The sequence below is a fragment of the Aulonocara sp. 'chitande type north' Nkhata Bay genome, linkage group LG16, assembly GCF_057382095.1.
Source record: "Aulonocara sp. 'chitande type north' Nkhata Bay isolate Kocher_YH1m ecotype deep benthic linkage group LG16, A_spYH_male_GT1.1, whole genome shotgun sequence".
In the NCBI taxonomy this organism is placed as follows: Eukaryota; Metazoa; Chordata; class Actinopteri; order Cichliformes; family Cichlidae; genus Aulonocara; species Aulonocara sp. 'chitande type north' Nkhata Bay.
In genome coordinates this window covers 24,848,061-24,865,976 of record NC_141359.1, presented here as the reverse complement: position 1 = coordinate 24,865,976, position 17,916 = coordinate 24,848,061, and the positions used below count along the sequence as shown (strand labels likewise).

At 37.1% G+C, this 17,916-nt stretch overlaps 3 protein-coding genes across 6 annotated transcripts in view; 2 read left to right on the top strand and 1 right to left on the bottom strand.

Moving 5' to 3' along the window:
• Nucleotides 1-1,667: 1,667 nt before the first annotated feature.
• Nucleotides 1,668-10,966, top strand: ssb (small RNA binding exonuclease protection factor La). The gene is made up of 12 exons (XM_086266475.1): nt 1,668-1,794; nt 3,825-3,891; nt 3,979-4,082; nt 5,696-5,870; nt 6,126-6,233; nt 6,336-6,439; nt 7,978-8,049; nt 8,141-8,183; nt 8,282-8,422; nt 8,933-9,119; nt 9,249-9,356; nt 10,426-10,966. The coding sequence occupies exons 2-12, from the start codon at nt 3,832-3,834 to the stop codon at nt 10,503-10,505; spliced, it is 1,182 nt and encodes a 393-aa protein (XP_086122601.1). The 5' UTR covers nt 1,668-1,794; nt 3,825-3,831; the 3' UTR covers nt 10,506-10,966.
• Nucleotides 6,832-12,718, bottom strand: mettl5 (methyltransferase 5, N6-adenosine). 3 transcript variants are annotated; one of them, XM_086266478.1, is made up of 7 exons: nt 12,451-12,715; nt 12,245-12,359; nt 11,970-12,154; nt 11,349-11,431; nt 11,126-11,177; nt 10,995-11,044; nt 6,832-10,645 (listed from the first exon to the last, which is right to left on the bottom strand). In XM_086266478.1, exons 1-7 carry the CDS (start codon nt 12,548-12,550, stop codon nt 10,604-10,606), a joined length of 627 nt encoding a protein of 208 aa, XP_086122604.1. In that variant the 5' UTR covers nt 12,551-12,715; the 3' UTR covers nt 6,832-10,603. The 3 variants fall into 3 exon arrangements, with proteins under 3 accessions (XP_086122604.1, XP_086122605.1, XP_086122603.1); XM_086266479.1 differs by lacking the exon at nt 10,995-11,044 and having other exon boundaries at nt 12,451-12,714; XM_086266477.1 differs by having other exon boundaries at nt 6,832-11,177; nt 12,451-12,718.
• Nucleotides 12,719-14,079: 1,361 nt separating this feature from the next.
• The window catches only part of ubr3 (ubiquitin protein ligase E3 component n-recognin 3), a 37,395-nt gene continuing 33,558 nt past the window's right edge, over nt 14,080-17,916 (top strand). For both annotated transcript variants that reach the window (XM_086266420.1, XM_086266419.1), the window contains exons 1-7: nt 14,080-14,575; nt 15,945-16,084; nt 16,368-16,520; nt 16,709-16,864; nt 17,220-17,260; nt 17,492-17,558; nt 17,642-17,772. In XM_086266420.1, the coding sequence (XP_086122546.1) occupies nt 14,142-14,575; nt 15,945-16,084; nt 16,368-16,520; nt 16,709-16,864; nt 17,220-17,260; nt 17,492-17,558; nt 17,642-17,772 (1,122 nt within the window). In that variant the 5' untranslated portion in view covers nt 14,080-14,141. The remainder of the gene's footprint in view (nt 14,576-15,944; nt 16,085-16,367; nt 16,521-16,708; nt 16,865-17,219; nt 17,261-17,491; nt 17,559-17,641; nt 17,773-17,916) is intronic.

Below are 17,916 nucleotides of genomic sequence, written 5' to 3'. Positions count from 1 at the left end.
GAATGGTTGAGGGTTGTTGGCATTTCACAAACTGCTAATCTACTGGGTTTTTCCCAGATAGCTATCTCTAGGGTTTACAGAGAGAAGATGTCCAGTGAGTGGCAGTTCGCAAGTTGAAATAACTGATCCAAGACAGAATGACCAGACTGCTTTGAGCTGATAGGAAGGCAACAGTAACTCAAATAACCACTTAAAGCGGGGCTAACTTGGCAGCAGAAGACCAGACTGCATGCCACCCCTGTCAGCTAAGAACAGGAAACAGGCTACAGTACAAACAGACTCACCAAAATTTGAACAATACAAGACTGAAAAATGCTGATGAGTCTTGATTTCTGCTGCAACATTTGGATGAAAGGAATTCGGCAAAAACAACATGAAAGCACGGCTCCATCCTGCCTTGTAACAAAGGTTCAGGATTAGGGTCTTACAGTATGGGGAATATTGTTTTGGCACACTTTCAACTTCTTAGTAGCAACTGAACATTGTTTATTCACCACAGCCTTCCTGAGTATTGTTGCAGACCATGTCCATCCCTTTATGACCACAGTCTACCCATCTTCTGATGGCTGCTTCCGGCAGGATAACACTCCGTGTCACAAAAGTGAAAAACTGGTTTCCTGACATGACAGTGAGCTCACTGTATTCAAATGGGCCTCCACAGTCACCTCCACAGTATTTTATTCTTCCATTGTTTTTATTAATTTTTGTTGCTTTAACTTTGCACTGTTCACTTTCTGCTGTGACACAACAAATTTCCCACGTGTGGGACTAATAAAGGTTTATCTTATCTTAAATTCAAATAATTAAAAGAAGACGAGCTACATTGCATTTTTTTAAAGTTGATATCAAAAGAGAAAAATACTGATAATAATAACATCAGTCTTTTCCCAAACTTAGGTGGGTGATATTTACGTCACACATACAACAATAAAAATACAATGTAGATGTCTCCCAAAACAAAGTCAGGAAAGAGGCAAAATTATTTTAAGCTAATGAAATGTCAGCCTTGATAAAAGTCTGACCTTTCTTACAACAATCGGTGCAACTGAAGTCCTACTATAATTGTTTTTAAAAGGTACACACATCAATAAAAAACAACCTAATAAATACGAAAAACAAAAACTTTAAAATGACACATAAAAACTAAACGCCGTGATTAGAATCACAGCGGCATCTTGTGGTTGTGATATATCATCGCAGTTTATAATCCAGGTATCAAACTTAACACACTGTTCGCGTAAATACGTGACTTAGCAAAAACAAAAAACAAACAAAAATTCTATTTTTAAGCGCGAATATGAAAAGCATAAGAATGTTTAACAGGTATAGGAACATGTAAAAAGAATACTGAAGTTTTTGGATACATTTGTAGTCTTACGTTATTTTTTATTTCAGGCTTGGGAATCTTCCTGTGTTTGAAAAACAAATGCACATCGATCAGTTTGCTTAAACTTTTAAATAAGAAGGTAATGTCTTGTGATTTTAAAGTGCACTCTGGCTAAGTTTGAATTTAAACATTGTGCACTGATAAATTAAGTTTCTTAATTTTAATTTCTGATTACCCAAATATGTACTAGAGAAAATTATTCCAAAGCATTAGCACGTATACATAATGAAAAAGACCAAATTTCTTGTTGTTCTGCTGCAGGGATCAAGCACAGAGGAGCTTGCGCGAACATGAGTCTTTTTTGGCCCTTGGTGGGCTCCGTAGCACGCAGTTCCACAACGTGCGAGCAGTGAAGTGGGGACTGTTGGTTTGAACAGCTTAAACTGCTTCTAGCTGCGACTTATTATGTAAGTGTAACTTTTTACGATTGTGAAAACAATTTTTAAGGCTTTTTATGTTACCCAGGGAGTGTTTTATAACGTTACTAAAGAACAGAGTGGATTTTCTTCCAGCAGGTTTAAACAGCGTGTTGCAGCTAGAATAGTGTTAGCAGAGTAGCGGTGACTACTTTAATTTACCTACAAAAAAAAAGTAATTCACGCACTAACAAATCACGTAATTTAGTAAAACATGTACCGATAGCGTGGATAGACAAATGAGAAGCTGCTTTTGTTGTGTTGATGCCAAGCGTGGCCCGTGTACTGAAAGAGCTAAGCTAACAAGTTAGCCGTGGAGCTAGATGAGCCCGTAGTTAATTATGGTAACTGAAACACGTCGGTTTAGTCCTGCGATGTGCTACAACTCACAATTTTAGGTTTAGGTTCCCTTTTGTAAGATTTAAAACTGGGCATCTATCTGAAGGTGTGTATCTAAATGTAAATATATAGCAACTAAATGATATTTAATAGTGCATATAACTGTGTAACTGCATTAAGTTATTACTTTGGTTATTATAATCAAGTCTTAAAGATGGTTCCTGTATGGCCTTGCAGATAATTTACAAAAACTCAGACAACAGCAAGGCCTCATACCAGCGTTTAATAATATGACAACGTGGCCAATAGCTAATCATATTTTTTCCCTAGTTCGTTTTGCTTGTATGTTGTTTTTCAGTTTTGGGTTTTATTTATTTATTTTTTTGCTTTGTGTTGTTTGTTTTTTCCGATTTCTTTATACTCTTCCTCGTGCTGTATTTGAACTTTCAGCCAGCACAACATTGATCAATGTCGGCTAGGGAGGTTCGTAAATATTATTTGGTTTGCGGATAAGCTGATGTCAAGCAACATCCCTAGAAAATGGCCACATAGCTGCGCTGTCCTCAATATAGCAAAGGGGAATGGAACTTTCTGTGTTTACAAACATAAAATATCAACATATAATAATTCTAAGGGTGAAAAAGCCGATTTCCCATTAACATGGTTCAGGCTGCCTAAGCCTGGCAGTTTTTAGTCATTTTATACCTTCTGTTTAAAACAGTTGACTCTTTGAGTACTAAAGTCTAATATTTGTTAGAACAACCTGTTGTATAAATTTAATCTTTGCCATGTTTTAGATTGTTTAGATTTTTGATTTCACAGGTTGTCATACAAGTGTTTTTCATGGTTTTTGACCTTCAGATATTTTTACTTGATTCTCAAAAAAATTCATTTCTAACAAATTAAGAGGTACATCAAAAATCAAATGAAATGGAAAATAATGAAAATATTTAAGTGTCATAGCTTTGTTTTATGTGTAATTCATGCAAATTATAAACAATTATAAACAAAATTACAAAACCCAATTTAAAAGTTCTTTAGGATTTGTTCCAGAAAAATCATTTTTAATCCAAATTTTATTCCTTTTAATCTTTAATGTATTAGTAAAACCAAAATCTTAATATATTTGGCCAATAAGAGTGCATCGTAAATTGTAAGTTATCCTATAGGATCTTATGTGTGGGTGTGTGTGTCCAGTCTGTTTTAAAACTTATGACAATCAAGAATTTAGATAAGTGAATTGAAATTTTATTAAATATAGATAAATATTGTGAATGACGTCACCTGCAGTACCTTCACATCCCAACAGAGGGCTGCGACCCACATGTTGGGAATCTGCCATTAATATAAAATTTACATCCATCCATCCATCCATTCGCTTCCGCTTATCCTTTTCAGGGTCGCGGGGGGTGCTGGAGCCTATCCCAGATGTCATAGGGCGGGAGGCAGGGTACACCCTGGACAGGTCGCCAGTCTGTCGCAGGGCTATAAAAAAAAAAAAAAATTTACAGTTAATACAAAAAAGCTCCCCGAAAAAAACATTTCGATTTTTTTGTTTCATATGTAACATGGATAAAATCTCTTCTTGTAAGATATTTTTATTTAAATATTTGTTGTAAACATCAGAGAAATCTCTAACTCAGTAGGACACCTTTCTTTTTGTTTTGTTTTTTTCTATGCAGAACCAAAATGGCAGAAAGTCAAGAAGAGATGTCTCCACTGGAGGGGAAAGTGGTGCGACAGATCGAGGTATTTCCAATTTAAAGTTTAAACTCATAATTTGGTATTTACCAGGTAAAACTGGTCCTGATTTGGCTGTAAATGATTCCTACTCAGTACTACTTTGGCGATCACAATCTTCCAAGAGACCGGTTTCTCAAAGAGCAGCTGCAGGTCGATGATGGCTGGGTGACTTTGGAGACGATGCTTAAATTCAACAGGTTTGTTTATTTCTCTTTAATGCTTTCCGTGTCAAATAATTACTGTATTTATTTTATTTTAGTCTCTATTTTTGGCTTTCATTTATTTACCTATGCTTTTTGTTTATTGAGATTTTAAGGGGGGGAACTCTACTCTGAAGTATATAAGTGGGGTTTAAAAGTCCAGGCGCTATCTTCAATTTGTTCATCTTTAGATTACTATTCAGTACTACTGATGTACTTACTTGTGTTTACTGATTGATGAGAAGTCTCTTTAACTTAAGATTTTTAGCTGATTGCATTGTGTATTTATAAATGTCATCATCTGAGGTTTCTAACTAAACTTAGGACTGAATTTTAGATGCACTTTTTAAGGTGTTGTTTGACATTACGAGACGCTGCACTAAAATCTACTTTGTAAATTTGTTAATTAAAATTCTTTCACTGTGAAATTGTATATACCTGTGGGGTATATTTGTTGGTTGCTTATATTAGACACTTTTTATTACAGATTAACTAAATACTATGCTTATCACAACTCGGCATTAAACACTGTGCTTACCTTCTGTGCAGTGCAGTTCTAACACTGCTTTATCTGTTGAAATATGAGCACAGAAAACTGGCCATAAAGCCTGCTAAAGCACAGAAATTAGCCACAGAAAATTAATAAATGAAAGCTGACACATGATGTAAAATGCTCTGACAATTTCTGCTAGTGTGTCCTATCAAGTCCCACGTTTTGTCATCCTCTAGAGGTTGTAGTTTTGGATATTTTGGATGTTGGTGTATATATGTGTGTGAGGATCTTTAAATGCAGCATGCGAGTGCAGCTAATAGGAGGAGACAGTGCCTGTGGCTGTAGTGAATGTTAGTTTCAATGTGCGTTCACATTGTGGTTACTGCATTGTTGAAGTGGCTTTTTTCTCTTCACCACACCTGTAATGACTAAAGGAGGTGTGATTGAGGGCTGACAGTAATTGGCAATTAACTAGCTTAATACCAGTATATTATTTATTATATTTATTGTTGTGAAAAACAGCCTTTTATGGACTGCAGTTCTATTCCACTTAGTGTAAAAATACTAGCACAACATGACATACTGAAGCTGCAGTAACAACCTTCAGTCCACAAGGACAAGGGTAGGCTTTTGAGTATAGCTGTTTGGGGTGGGTGTGCTGGGCAAGAAAAGGAGGATAGTGATGACTAATCGGTGTGTTTGGACCCTTTCTATGATTCATGATGGGCAGGATGAGATGAGAGCATGCTCTCATGCTGTGCCTCAGGTTCACTTGTTAGCAGTCAGGTCACAAGTGGCCACAGCAAGGGCAAATTAACACAGCAGGAGGAATCCATTCCTGTAATCCCTTTATTAAAGTGTATATTTAGAATGTAATGTAGTGTGTGAGTCAGCAAATTACATTCTAATTGAGCTTTATTACTTGAAATGGGAGTGCCCACCCCACTCACATACATAACATGACCAGGCTGAGAGAATTCAAAGAGGGACAATTAGATAAACTGCAGGGTCTTCTCCCTTATAATGCAGATGAATGCATGCATCATTAGTGTTAACACACAGCCCTACAGCCGCCTGTAGCTGAGTGTTTGTTGAAAGATTTGCATTCTTTTCATAGGTTGAAGTCTTTAACCACAGACAGCAGCGTCCTCATTGCAGCTCTGGAGAAGTCAAAGACTGGTCTCTTGGAAATCAGTGAAGACAAGACAAAGATCAGGAGGTCTCCCAGCAAGCCCTTACCCGAACAGGACGATGAATACAAGGATGCACTTAAACACAAATCTGTATACATGGCAAGTTTTTTAGTTTTTTTAGTTTTTTTTTTTAACTGTATGCAAATGCTTTGAGAATGCGTAAATATTTGTTTGTGCTCACAGTGGCATTCAGACAACTTTTATTTTTTTCAAACTAATGCAGCGTAATGCAACAGTGCAATACATCTTTAGCCTACCCACACTCTTATAAATTGTGTAGACAAAATCACAATTATTCTCCACCTTGATTGTATTCCTACTGTTTTCCCTACATTTTGTTTTTTCCTCATCTAGAAAGGTTTCCCTCTTGAAACATCCCTGGATGAGATTCAGGAGTGGCTGAATGGCAAAGGCTCGGTAGTAAACATTCAGATGAGGAGAAACCTGCAAAGGCAGTTCAAGGTACGGGAAACAGAACTTGAGATGTATATAATTTAAAAAAATATTTTTTTTCAATTTTAGGAGACCTTCCCTTATATAATTTTTGTATTTCTGTTTTTTCAGGGATCTGTGTTTATCTGTTTTGACACTGAAGAGTCAGCCAAGCAGTTCCTAGAACGCACGGATATAAAATCATTCAAAGACAACGAGATGCTTGTGTTATCAAGGTAGGCTGTGATGCTTTTTAGGCACTAGCTAGCAGCTATCAATGGTGTCAGTGATTTAATAAAGAATTCACTGATTTAAGAGGTGTGGCAGATGTGTCATATATGTACTTTGATGCCTTTAAATCGGATGAAGTAGCTTGCATAACTTCTATTTTTTTTTTTTTAATCTTTTAAATTGAACAAAGAAACTGAACTGTTTTGTGTGTTGGGCCAATATAGACTTACAGGCCCATCGTACTTGACCTTGTGAATAATGTGACAGCACATCTGCTGATGATGTTTCAGCTTGCTGTGCACTTCCCGGCATGGAGCCTGTAAAGTTTTTACCAGCATTTAAATGATATTAGTAGAGAAGCCGAGAGAATCAGAGATTACACAGGGGTTTTTTTTATTTATTTTTTTTTATTGGTGAATCATACAAAACTACTATATCCCAGAAGAAAAATACAGGTGGTATTTCTGGGATACAGAGAATAGAAAACAGCTGTAACAAAGTTTTACAATTATACTAAACTACATACATATATCTGGATGATAGAGGTGGGAATCACCATACATCCCACGATACGATATTATCACAATACTTAACACACAATATGATATTATTGCGATTTTTTTTTTTTTTTTTTTTTTTTTTTTTTTTTTTAAATATTTTGCAATATTCAGATTCTGTACATAAAGTTAAACTTTATCAATATTCATTTTATCTAATATCAAAGTCTCACACTCAGTCTTTCTCTCATTTCAGTCAGTTTTATTGTTGACAAAGTGAACGGTTTGTATTACAGTCTAGTCCAACTTAACTGAATACAACCATCTGGTACAATTATAGCTATTCTGAACTAAGCAATTTATGAAAACTATGCAGCCCCTTCAGCAACTGAAAAATTTGAAAGTAAATTAAAACAAAATATAAATTTACATCAAATAAAAAAGTTTTAAACTTAATTAAAATAAAACATGTTCTTAAATTAAAATAAGTAAACTGTCATGTTTATTGCTGCCAAAAAAAAGTTAAACACATTTGGACAGTGAAGGAATGTCAGGATTCTTGCTCAGAAAAAGGATCAACATGCTCTGAGCACAAAAACCTTTTTTGTAACAAAATATCGATTTCTGCTGTCCCTGTATCGATACATTATTAGCAAACAAAATATCACGATACTACACAGTATCGATTTTTTCCCCCACCCCTACTTTTCGTTCGATCATGTCGGTTTTAACAAGTAAATGTTTCCCGGCATGGAGCCTGTAAAGTTTTTACCAGCATTTAAATGATATTAGTAGAGAAGCCGAGAGAATCAAAGATTATACAGGGTTTTTTTTTTGGTGAATCATACAAAACTACTCTATCCCAGAAGAAAAATACAGGTGGTATTTCTGGGATACAGAGGATAGAAAACAGCTGTAACAAAGTTTTACAATTATACTAAACTACATACATATATCTGGATGAGATGCATTTTTTTAACTGGGGTTTTGCAAACCTTTGAATTTCTCTGTGTGAAACAATGTAATTGATCAGCTTTTTTTTTCAGGGAAGCCTACCATGCCAAGAAGGTAGAAGAGAGAAAACAGTTTAAAGCAGAGACAAAAGCAAAAGTTAAACAGTGAGTACATATTCTTTAGTATCTTTAATCATAAAACTGGATTTTACACTTTGTGAAAAATAACCTTCCTACTTCTGTCTTTTTTATTCAGGGAAAAGGAACAACAGCAGAAACACGCAGAGAAAAAAGAAATGGTAAGCTCTCCAAGTGTTTGTGAGCTTATTCTGCTAATGAACGCACTACTTAAAGAATAAATAGGCTTTGTAATGATGTTTTCTCATTTTACTTGCAGGATCTGCTTTTGGATGAGCAGTCAGGACGTTTACTGAAGTTTTCAGGAGAGCTTGAAGGTGTTTCAAGAGAAGACTTCCATGAATTGTTCTCTGGCATCGAACACATAAAGTGGGTTGACTTCACAAGAGGGGCCAAAGAGGTATGTTCTCCATCTGTTTCTTCATACATGTGGTATAACCTTATCTACTTACATCATTTACTTGTGTAATTCAATTCAACATGTTTTAATTGTAACCATTTGTTTTGTGTGTTTGTGTTTTTATATTTGTGCGGGTTGAGGACATCTGGTGAAATTGTGTCCTTGCAAGAGAGACGAGATGTCTGGGGTTGTTTAGACTAGTGGGGTGATGAATGATAATATCCACATCTGTGGTAATTATAGGAAATTTCCAAGGACAGAAAGCAGTTTTCATTGACAGTACAGAGAGATTTTGTCTCTTGGAGAAAGGGGGTGATGTCTTCCTCAGGTTTCTAATGTTTGCATGACAATAAAGAGACTGATAAACCAGAAAACTGAAGTCGGGTTTACAGACTTTTTTTCCACAACACAACATGGTGGCATGACTCAGGATTGAAAATGAGTAGAGCTGTTTCATTTCAAAGAAATACTATTTGTTTAAATATTTTATTTTTTTCTCCTCCTGATAAGGGCACCCTTCTGTTTGACGGGAAAGCACAGGAAGCGTTAGATAAAGCCAAAAAAGAACACGGAGAGGAACTGAAAATCAACGACAACACTGTCACATGGCAGCTGCTTGAAGGAGATGAGGAGAAGGATGTGATGAAGAAGATAATAGAGGCTCAACAAGGATCATTCAGCAGGTGCAGAGGCAGAGGTGAGATGCATTTCCATGTTGTTTAACATTGTTGACTGCATTGGAATGTAATCAGTTAATGTCAATAAAGATACAGTTCCACAGTGTCATCTATATGATTTAGTAAGGTAGTCTTGTCTGTCGTAAAAGGTGGAAGAGGAAGAAGAGGCCGACGGGGAAGAGGTGGCAGAGATCAAGGCAGAACTCAGTACCAAGGAAAAAAGATGAAGTTTGAAAGCGATGATCACCATGAGGAGGGTAAGTTCAAAATCATTTAGCGCTTTTAGTTCATTCAACTCAAAAATTTCATATCCTATTCATTTTCAGTTCCTAATGGAGTCCCCCAGGGATCTATCCTGGGCCCTCTTTTATTTGTCATCTGTTTCCCATTTGTCATTTTTCTAACAGTTAAACTCATGCAGATGAAGGCACAACATTTCTGCCACCCTTTCCCTCCCTTTGATAGCAGATCTCACGTGAAAAACAGAAAACAAAGTAGTGATGTATACTCACGATATACACTAAACTATAGATGTGTAAGACAATGGGCCACTATATAGAGTCAACATAAAATAATCATGAATCCATTTCGCAGGCTTACATATTCTCAACATAAATAATGAATGGTTGCCAGGAAGCATAGAATTTTCCAGCACACCCTCTGATGGTGAACTTAATCTTCTCTAGATGAATGTGGCTCACCACGTCTCTGATCCACTGGCCAAATGTTGGGGGCCAAGGATCCTTATTTTCTATAAACTTAATATCAGTTTCCGTTGTTATGTTGATGACATTCAACTCTACCGGTCTACTAAACCTACTGCTGTCATCCCACCCACTGTCCTATGTGTTTACCTCCAGAAAATCAAATCCTTGCAATTTTCTCAAATTAAATTGATAAAATAGAGGTTCTCCTCATTGGCACCAAATCCACTGTCTAAATGTAACAGTTTCTCCTTTCCTTCTGGTCCAGACTCTGGGTGTCATTCTTTTCAAGCACACTCGCCTCCATCCATCTCTTTTTACCTGACTGTACTGCCATCCTTGGTCACACCTCGGTTAGGACCCACCTACTGTAGCTCTTTTTGGTCTTTCTCTCAACTTGTTCATAAACGTCAATTGTTACAGACTTCTGCTGCTTGCATCATCACCAGAACTCAGTCACATCACACCTGCCCTTCAAAAGCTCCATCGCCTTCTGCTAAAATATTGCACTTCAATATTCTGCTTCAAAATGTAGTCTTGGGAACATATTGTAGTCTGTGTTAAGATTATTTCTTATCTAATTTGTATTTTCTTTTTTGTTTGTGTTTTTTCCCTTTAACAGCTGCACCTATAAAGAGAGAACGGGAAGATCCCGATTATGGTCCTGCAGCAAAAGTTATCAAAACTGAAAATGGATCTTAGTTATGACTTAAAATCAGTTTTTCTTTAATGAAAACGTTTATTACAAACAGTGAAAATGGAAAATACAGAGACAACTTGAGTCCATTCCAGTGAAAGCTTCAAGCTTTGGAAAATCGTAGGAAGTCCACCTGGATGTCAACCTGGAGAAATATGTTCAAAGCATCATTTTGCAGCCTTTTATGTCCCCGAATACTGTGCCTCTTATATTATTTGTGTACCCATGTTTCTCTTTTGAAGATGTTTTGCATTGCATCCACCTTAAACTTTTTCACTATAATTTAATTTCACCAGGAGATTTTAGTTTATTTTGCAAGACCTGTGTGACATCTAGAATGTGTGTGGAGTTAGTTTTCCTACATTGACTGATTGAAAATATCTTCTTTGCTAATTTGTTGTTTGCATATGTGGACTGCAAATAAATCATTTACCAAAAAATGGGGGAAATCTGTCCTGTGTCACATTTAGCTGGAGAACATGATGTAATCTTACCGATTTCTTTTTGTGGAACTTGTAAGATGCTGGCAGGTCATATCGCAGTTCTTTAATAAAAGTATTTAGTGAATATTTGAATATTTGAATAATAGAAGAGAAAAAAAAAAGATTGGCCTTATTTTTCTTACCTGCTATGACTTCCATCTTTACTCCCCAGTCATTTGCCTTCTTTTGTATGTGCTGCAATGGGATCATAAAAAACAGATCAGGCATCACAACATTCATACTGTAGATAGAGATGTGAGTTTTGGCTTCATATTTAATGGTCACATTGATAAATTAACTGCTAAGTAAGATGTAAAAGATCAGCTTTCAGAGACCTGAGAGACTGTCAGGGGCTGGTGAACTTACTTCTCGTGTTGACGTTTTATGAAGTGAGTAAACGGCTGTCTTTGCCATGGTTAAAGCAGCTCGGAGGAACTTCATGTCCATACCTTAAACAAAACAGAACAATAAGTAACGGGCTGTATGAAGGGTTAAAGGGATGCTCCTGTGACTACAAATGCACAGCCTGCCCGAAAAGATGTGACAAATTAGGCAGCTGGTGAGTGGACGCTCAGGTGGACAAAACTGTCGTCACTGCCTGTCTGTGGCACAAAATGGTTTAAAAGAAATAAAGAAGCATGTTTGGGGGCTAGTTGGTTCATTCTAAACTTCATGGACTGATCAGCTACTTGTGGACACACACACAGTAGTGAGGTTTTAAACAGTCAGCGCTCCACAGCTGGACACATGAAGTGAAGAGAGTAGTGTGCACATATAATTGCAACAGTAAAGAACTGTGCAAACGACAAGTTGCCGCTAATCCTTACTACCATAACATAAACACGGAATAAACTTAAATGTATTATTTCTTTGAGTTATTTTGCATTTTGTTAGGCTGGGGGGCTTAAGTCTCTAGTGCTTCAGTTATAAGAGGATTTTCAAAATTAGTAAAGAAAGAAACCGTTCAAATTTAAGGCATGCGCTCACCTTGGTTGTGTTTTGTCCCAAATGGTGGATTCATTATGACAGTGTCAAACTTTTCGGCGTACGCCTCTGGCTCCAGACGACACATGTCACACTGGATCAAATCCACGTTAGAAATCTCAAACTCCTCTGCGTTTCTTCTGAATATGTCCAGAGCGTCATCGTCAATATCGAAGCCGACGCACAAACTGCAGAAAGAAGGAAAAAAGATAGATACAGCGCAGAGAATAGACTACAGTAAGCCACGGCTATGTTAAACTTATAAACAATGCTCTCACCCTGCGTCAAGCATCGCAGCTCCGATGCTGAGGACTCCGCAGCCACATCCCAGGTCTGCTACGAGTTTACCCTCAATGTCATCAAATGTACTCTGGATTGTGTAGAGCATACATGCTGCGGGGGGGGGGGGGGGGGGGGGGGGGGATAATGAATACAAAATATGTGCTGTTACACGCTCAACTGATCGTCACTGTTACCGTCATACCTGCAATATGAGCACTGGTTGGATACTGCTCAAGAAGGATTTTTGGCTCTTCAAATGTGTCCACCTGCTGCAGACAGCTTTCTAATTCCTTCAGTTTCATCGCTTTTAATGTCCCAACTTTGCGTGCAACAGTGGGTTAATTTAAATTTCCTTCTTTAGTTTAAATCACATTGAGAGGATAATTTGAGCCATGATTTCTACTGAAGCTAAGAAGTTCCACGGGGTAAGCAGCTGTGCACGTCAACCAAAACAATCCGACGATAAACCGTGGTAGCGCACATGTTCCTACCCGCGAATGGTGTTTATGACACTAATAATAATATTAGTGATTAAATTAATGATGACAATGTTGTTAAACCGTTTTACAAAAAAAAAAAACCTTTAGTTTAATATCCACACTTTTATAATAATCTGTCATTTCCCTTTGTTATCAAAAATTTACAATGTTTTTTAAAAAAATAATAAATACATATTTTTTGCTACATAGACACGCAGATTGCTCTGTGCGGACAGTTACTCTATGTGCTTTTTGTTATCTGCACATGTAGTATTTTATTATTATTATTATTAGTAGTAGTAGTATCTTCTTTTGATTACACAAAAGATAATCTGCCTCTATCTCCTTCTACCTCCAGTATCCTGTTCTGTCACCCCAACCATCTGAATGTTCTCCTTTACTACATGAATCCACTCTTTGAATCCTCTCTGTGGTCTTCATCTTTTATCCATTATCCCTTCTCTACACATGTCCAAACCATCTCTCTATTTTGCTATTCCGGTCACAGTGAAAACCTCAGCTCTGACAACTCTAGCTCGCTCTCCTTCACTTCTCTTGTGCACTGTCCATTGTTTTGGATGGTTGACCCTAAGTATTTAAACCCTTCTGTCTTCAGTACCTCCAGTCCTTGGAGCTTCATTCTTACACCTATGTCCCTCTCATTCACACATGTGTTCTGTCTTGCTTCTACTTCTTTTATTCATCTTCTCTCTAGAGCAGGCCTCCACCTCTCCACCCTCTCTTCCACCTGCTCAATACTCTCACTATAGATCACGATGTATTCTGCAAACGTCATGGTCCATGAAGAGTCCCGACCACTGGAAACAAGCAGGGGCAGTTCTCACCATCTCACTGTCATCATACATGTCCTGCACCACCCTTGCAAAGTTTTCTACCACTCCTTACCTTCTCATGTCGTATCAAAATTGAACATATATTAACATAACATAACATTATATTATATTATATTATATTATATTATATTATATTATATTATATTATATTATATTATATTATATTATATGTACCTTACGTCTTATTGCTTAAAGCTAATTTATGTGATAGATATTTTTTACACACTTAGATTTTTGTTAGTTCTTGCGATTTTTTTTTTTGTTTTTCCCCTCTCCTATTAGATGTGTCTACAAAAAATAAAAATAATGCTGATAAAGATTCAAAAACTCAACCCCCACAAAAAATTAACGAAAAGAAAATAAATCCCTAAATTCCAATACTAGGTTTAAGTAGGTCAAATACTGTGTAGATTTATTTCCAGTACATGAAGTACAACGAGCGGAAATTACTTCAGGAAATTCTCTAGCCAACAACGACGTAATCAGCCGTATCGCGAGAAAACCCGAGAACATGGAAACAAGACAACAAAAATAAATTTGTGGACAACAAGCCAGAGTGCATGATGGCGGCGTCGCTGCTACGCCGGGACAAGAAAGCCACTGCCGCCCACTTGAAGGCAGACTTAAACCGGACTGACAATAGCTCCGGAGTCCGGCAACTACAGGAGCTTCTTGACGCTGTACTGAATCCCGAAAAACCAGCGGCGGACGGAGAAGCTCTTGACTGGTGTAAATGTCTGATTGCAGGAGGCGAAGGTTTCGATGAGTTCTGCAAAACGGTGCGCTCCTATGACAACGCGACTCTGTGCGGCTTGGTTTGGACGGCTAATTTCGTGGCATATCGATGCCGGACCTGTGGCATCTCTCCGTGCATGTCGTTGTGTGCTGAGTGCTTCAATAACGGAGACCACACGGGCCATGATTTCAACATGTTCCGGAGCCAGGCTGGTGGGGCCTGTGACTGTGGAGACAGTAATGTCATGCGAGAGAGTGGGTAAGTCCGAGCTAGCTAACCCGGCTATGCTAACCGGCGCAGCCAGTGACATTTTCTCATGTGTGTTGTCAATGACAGTTTCCATATAAATTTATGAGATGCTGTTGCAGGCGGACAACATTTTTCAATCTAGCGATACTCCTGTCATTTATAAATACAACCCACGGGCTAAGGGTTACCTAGGCTAGCTAAACTCCAACGATCATACTGGGAGGTGTAGCTACAGGTTTCCGTGTACCTCTGTCTGTGGCTCTTTAGATATGGTGTGGTCTCCTTTCTGCTGTCAAAGTCTGAATGATCGTTAAGTAAGTGTCATCATTTTATCTTAATGTTTAAACAGCGACTGTCTCTGTTACTCTCTGACTCAACATCATATCTCTGTTCTTGATTACAGTTTCCTCCTAATCATAAAACTTAATTTCCACTCGCGGTTTAGATAAAATAATGTAGTAAACTATTAGCCTGCTTCCAGAGTTGGCCTGATTATCATGAGATGATAATTTAGTTTGTTACGTGGAAAGCAAAATACTGGGTAACTGAGTAAAAACCTATATAGAGATTCAGCATGCAAGAGTCTTTACTGCTATTAAGTAAGCATAACGAAATTATAGTTATTGTCCCTCAAATGGTGCATAAAGTGTACTTATACTGACACACACACACACATACTAATACATATGTGAACATATACATACTTGTGCATAAATTATATAGAAACGTATGTCATTTTGGATGATGTAAAGAGTAAGATTGGACTACATCTTTATAAATATGTGATGTATATATCAGGGTTGTAAATATGTGGAATTGAGCAGTAATGCACTTTACATGCGTTATTTACAGATTATGAAATCTCTATAAACAGATTATATGAATGTAGATATATAATTCTAAGTGTTATGAACAGATGATCATTTTTTTAAAAATATTACAGTCTTATGATCTTCAATAACAAATTATTCATATGTTAGACTATGTTTTTGTGTCATACTGATTCATTAGCTCATAAAATTTGTGTATGGATATTTAATGATGTATGAGAAAGAGGTGTGGTAGTGTGTGGGCTGCTGTGAATAACCCTTTAGTTCCCACTTCAATCAACCATTATTACCCAAAGCCCAATCCAGTAAATATCACAACAATATATTCATGAAATAAACCAAAAGGAAAACTCTTCTGCTCAGACCTCTGGGCTGTTTCAGAAGCTGAATGCAAATTGTACTCAATTTCTACCTGATAATTAAAACATGCTAACAGTTTCTTGACCAACTTTATCTTCTTTTAGTGCACATGAAGGAACAGCAGGAGCGGTCAAATGTACCTTTCTGTGTGACACTGTTTTAAAAAAACATTTCCTTTCCCCTGACAGGTTTTGTCGAAGGCATCGGTTGAGAACTGGGGAAAATATCCCCTTAATTCCCAGAGACCTGCTCTTGATGTCTGAGATGGTTCTTCCCCGCTTTATCCTGTGTATCATACAGTATCTGAGAGATGGATATGTTGAACCAGGTGAAAACAGTCATAACAGACACATGAAGTACAATACTTATTAACCAACGTAAACTGAACCTGTAACTTTAATGTGTGGTTGTCACCAATTAAAGGTACAACACCAGACACTTTCATTCGCTTTAACTTCAGTGGTTTACATCTGATATGATATTATATAAGATGGAAAACATGAGCTGCTGTGCAAGCCTTATACAAGTGTTATACAACTATTTACACGTAGAGTTACTTTCACTGAGTGCTGGGTCTCACGGGTCTCGCATCTCTTATCCTATTTTACCAGACACCTCAACTGAGAGAGATCTACAGAAAGTCCTGCAACAGCTGGAGCCTCAGATCTCCTTCCTTGAGGAGCTTACAAAGATGGGAGGAGCAATGAGGACTGTGCTGACAAAAATCTTGACCAATCAGCAGGCATTCAAGGAGCTGAGCATGGGTAAATATCCAGCTTAGGGTTTGGGCTCAATTAACAGAGCATTACCACTGATTTTTTTTTTTTTTTTTTTTTTTGTAATTTTAGGTCAGCAATGTACTAATTGTGAAAAATATTTTACTTGATATATGTGAACCAAAAAAAAAAAAAGAAATTAGAAGGTTTTCTTGCTCACTGCTTAACTGTTGCAGGCCAAGAGGAGAATTTGTATGCTAAGAAGAACTATGACAAGTATTTGTCAGCACTGAAGAATTCAGGTCTGGTATCAGTGGAGGAAAAAGGCCAGAGTGCTGCTGCTGATGTTGGTGTTGGGGCTGAAGGAGGTGCAGGCGCGATGGTCCTGTTAGGTAAGATGACATGTTTTTGGTTTTTTTTCTTTCAATAATCATCCATCTGCTTCACATCTTTAAGATAAAAAGAAAAAAATCACAATACTCTCCATTTGTTATTAATTATTATTTTTATTTGAATACATTTTAGTATTGTAAACGAGTCCACATTCCTATAAACGTATATTAGATTCTTTTTCTACCAAGTTTTATATATATTACACATGCAGTACTTTTTAAAAATGTATAAATAAATGCACGTACAGTGAATAAGAGACCAAACATTTCATAAATAAGTTTGTTGGTGCTATAATAACAGGTGACATATGTTCTAACTGTTGCTAAATAGTAATTAGTCCATTTGTTTTGTTAGGAAACAGCGGACCAGGGAGTCCAGACGAGCAATGTAAAGAGGTATGTTAAACTAATGCTTAAAATGACACTGACCTGATAATGAATGTGTGTTATTTTAAGTAATACGTTTTTTTAATTCCTCTTTTTATAAAACTGGTAAAGCCATATCACTGACCTGTGCAACATTAATGTTGTTTCTAATTTATGCTCAGTCAAAAAATGCTCAGTTGATGCCTTAATGAAAATTTGCAGACTTCTTGAAATTTATGTTGTTTTGTGTTTTCTTCCAAGGAGGATCAAGATGGAGGACAGTCTGTTGGTCAGAGGAAGAGGGTTAAGCTGAGTAGCAGTACCAAAGGTGCATGAAAAGAAAGGCATTCACACTATAATGTCTGAACTGAGCTGAACTGTGTATTCATTATGTCTCTTTATTGTCCTCAGACCCTTGTATTATTGAATCTCTGAAGCATAAATGCTTCCTGGAAGAGTTGCTGTTTTGGACAATAAAATACGAGTTTCCTCAGAAGATGGTCACCTTCTTATTAAACATGTTGCCAGATCAAGATTACAAGGTATTTTCTTTTCCAATTTTTCATGTGCAAAAATTAATGCCGCATACCACCTTTCAGATGCCTGTCTGATCTTAATTTTAACCTCCTAAGACCCAAACTCTTCCACGGCATGCATTTTTAATTTCTCTTTGATATTTGGGCATA

Coding starts and splice junctions, on each gene's coding strand:
- ssb (XM_086266475.1), top strand. CDS start 3,832: ATGGCAGAAAGTCAAGAAGAGATGTCTCCACTGGAGGGGAAAGTGGTG. Junction 8,050..8,140: donor ACAAAAGCAAAAGTTAAACA/GTGAGTACATAT, acceptor TTTTTTATTCAG/GGAAAAGGAACAACAGCAGA. Junction 8,184..8,281: donor ACGCAGAGAAAAAAGAAATG/GTAAGCTCTCCA, acceptor TTTTACTTGCAG/GATCTGCTTTTGGATGAGCA.
- mettl5 (XM_086266477.1), bottom strand. CDS start 12,550: ATGAAACTGAAGGAATTAGAAAGCTGTCTGCAGCAGGTGGACACATTT. Junction 12,360..12,450: donor AACCAGTGCTCATATTGCAG/GTATGACGGTAA, acceptor CCCCCCCCGCAG/CATGTATGCTCTACACAATC. Junction 11,432..11,969: donor TGGGACAAAACACAACCAAG/GTGAGCGCATGC, acceptor GTTTTGTTTAAG/GTATGGACATGAAGTTCCTC.